The 2,205-nt window shown below is 44.6% G+C and overlaps 1 protein-coding gene across 1 annotated transcript in view; it reads left to right on the plus strand.

The window, feature by feature from the left end:
* Nucleotides 1–2,205, plus strand: part of LOC109474428 (cadherin-23-like) — an 18,434-nt gene that overhangs the window by 1,396 nt on the left and 14,833 nt on the right. The window contains exons 2-4 of the mRNA XM_019774723.1: nucleotides 502–624; nucleotides 856–1,152; nucleotides 1,837–1,923. Coding sequence (XP_019630282.1) covers nucleotides 502–624; nucleotides 856–1,152; nucleotides 1,837–1,923 — 507 coding nt within the window. The remainder of the gene's footprint in view (nucleotides 1–501; nucleotides 625–855; nucleotides 1,153–1,836; nucleotides 1,924–2,205) is intronic.

A 2,205-nucleotide genomic window follows, 5' to 3' on the forward strand; every position in this document is an offset into this window, starting at 1 on the left:
GTGTTGGGGTATTTGTGTGTGTGTGTATGTGTGTGCGTGTGTGTGCATGTGCGTGTGCGTGCGTGCGGTGAATGTGTATGTGTGTGTTTATGTGTTGTGTGTTTATGTGTGTGCACACATGTGTGTGTATATGGTGCGCGCGTGTGTGTGAGTGCGTGCGTGCGGTGTGTGTGTGTGTATGTGTGTGTGGGGTGGGCACGGAAACAAAAAAATAACGTTTCAAATGTGTGCTATTCGTTTACCTCTGTCCGCTTGTTTTTCATTATGTATGACTATCAATTAGAATACCAGCCCTAGTCCTGCGGCGCCCAACAATTATTGGGTTTCACATATAGTACCATCCATATAGCACCTGTATATGCGAAAGTAATAACTATGCCACCCTAGGGCAAGAAAAGACCTGATTTAAGACATAGAATTATTGAAAAATATTGTGTAAAAATTGCCACCAGGACAAGGGCTAGGATTCTGAGGCGCACCAACAAAAGTCTTTCTTTCCAGTGTTGATAGAAATGGCTGCCTATGTGGCAGGAAGGACGACCGCATGGCCATATGCAGGTGGTACCACTGCTGTGACTGCCACGGAAACAACCATGGACCCGTCTCTCCCATCCAATACCACAGGTTATTATATTTCACATTTGATATAGGGGCGCCCACAGAGTAACAAAAAATTAAATTTGGCACGAAGGTGCCTAGGACATATGCCAATGTGACTTTATATACACGACTTTATTTCATCTTTCTCATTTCTAGATATATAGGGAGTGAGATGTAGTGAAACATGCTATATAAATACAAGTATTTACTCGTCAATGTCAAAATTTCTATTGTAAACCTGTGTTTCATTTGCAGCGTGTTGTCCCAAAAGCTATACGGAGTGGCGTGGGATCTGCTACAAGGCGTTCAACACTGAAGCGAACTTCGAGGCGTCGGCTCGGCTTTGCCGGCTGGACGGTGGCACCCTCGCCATGCCCCGAGACGCTGCCACAGACGCCTTCCTCGTCTCACTCAAGAACTCCGTCGACGCCAGCTCACGCTTCTGGTTTGGTCTCCATGATCAGAACACAGAAGGCAGCTTCGAGTGGATCGATGGCACTGCACTTGGCAATGGAAGCTACTCCAATTGGGGTTCGGGACAACCAGACAACGGTGGAGGCCACGAGGATTGCGTTCACTACTACTGGGACTCAAGTCAATTGAATAAGTGGAATGACATCGGCTGCAACGGCTTATGTCGCTTCATATGTCAAGTTGTTCCAGGTACTTTTCTTGTCATGATTCTGACCGATTAATATGAAAAGTTCTCGGTATTTTGGTATAATTCGGTCCGGATTGTGGTAATGAAAAGTATATGATATAAAAGACAACAAAACACACAAAAAAAGTGGGAAAATCCATCATGAGAACTATTTGTGTATATTTTGATATCAACTGTTTATTTCTCGTTCACACAAACACCCCGGCCGGGCCGGACCCGACCCGGTTTGGAAATGTCATTTTAATTTAATTAGTAGCAACTTAAGGTCCCACACGGATCCAGAATCGTGCCTGTGTGTGTGTGTGTGGCAAACCTACGTTCTTGGATACGGGGAGACAATCCAGAACCGTGTCTGATCCTAACCTTCACACATTCAGGCATAGAACTAGACATGCCCGTTTCTGAATACAGCTACCACCTCGTGGACACAGACTGACGATTGATTGTCTTACAGCTGTGCACGTGCTTCTTCCTTTAGTGCCCGAAGACGCTGACGTTAAACGCCTTATTGTACATCTACTACCACTAGACTTGTGTCCCTTTACTTAGTAAAAAATGTCTTTGATTCATTCCAGAAGCTGATAATCCGGGTCTCCTGTACAGGGATTTGATCCGTGAGGTCATGGTTGACATCCCGGCCACCTCCACACACGGGGACCTCGGTAATGTGCCAATAATCGAGATTTTCTTTACTGTCTCGTAGTAAGTTAACCTACTACAATACTCTTCCAATGATGGGGATTTTTGTCTCGTAGTAACCTACTACAGTTATTGAAAACTTCTGACATACAGTAGATTGCACACACACACATACACACACACACACACACACAAACACACACAGAGAAGTAATATTAGACCTATATTATCATCATGGCAGATCCAAATGCCAACACACATAGTAACGATTGAGAGGCATGTATTTGACTGGTTCTGAGACATAT

This window comes from Branchiostoma belcheri, unplaced genomic scaffold, assembly GCF_001625305.1.
Source record: "Branchiostoma belcheri isolate BF01 breed outbred unplaced genomic scaffold, Haploidv18h27 scaffold31, whole genome shotgun sequence".
NCBI classification, from domain to species: Eukaryota; Metazoa; Chordata; class Leptocardii; order Amphioxiformes; family Branchiostomatidae; genus Branchiostoma; species Branchiostoma belcheri.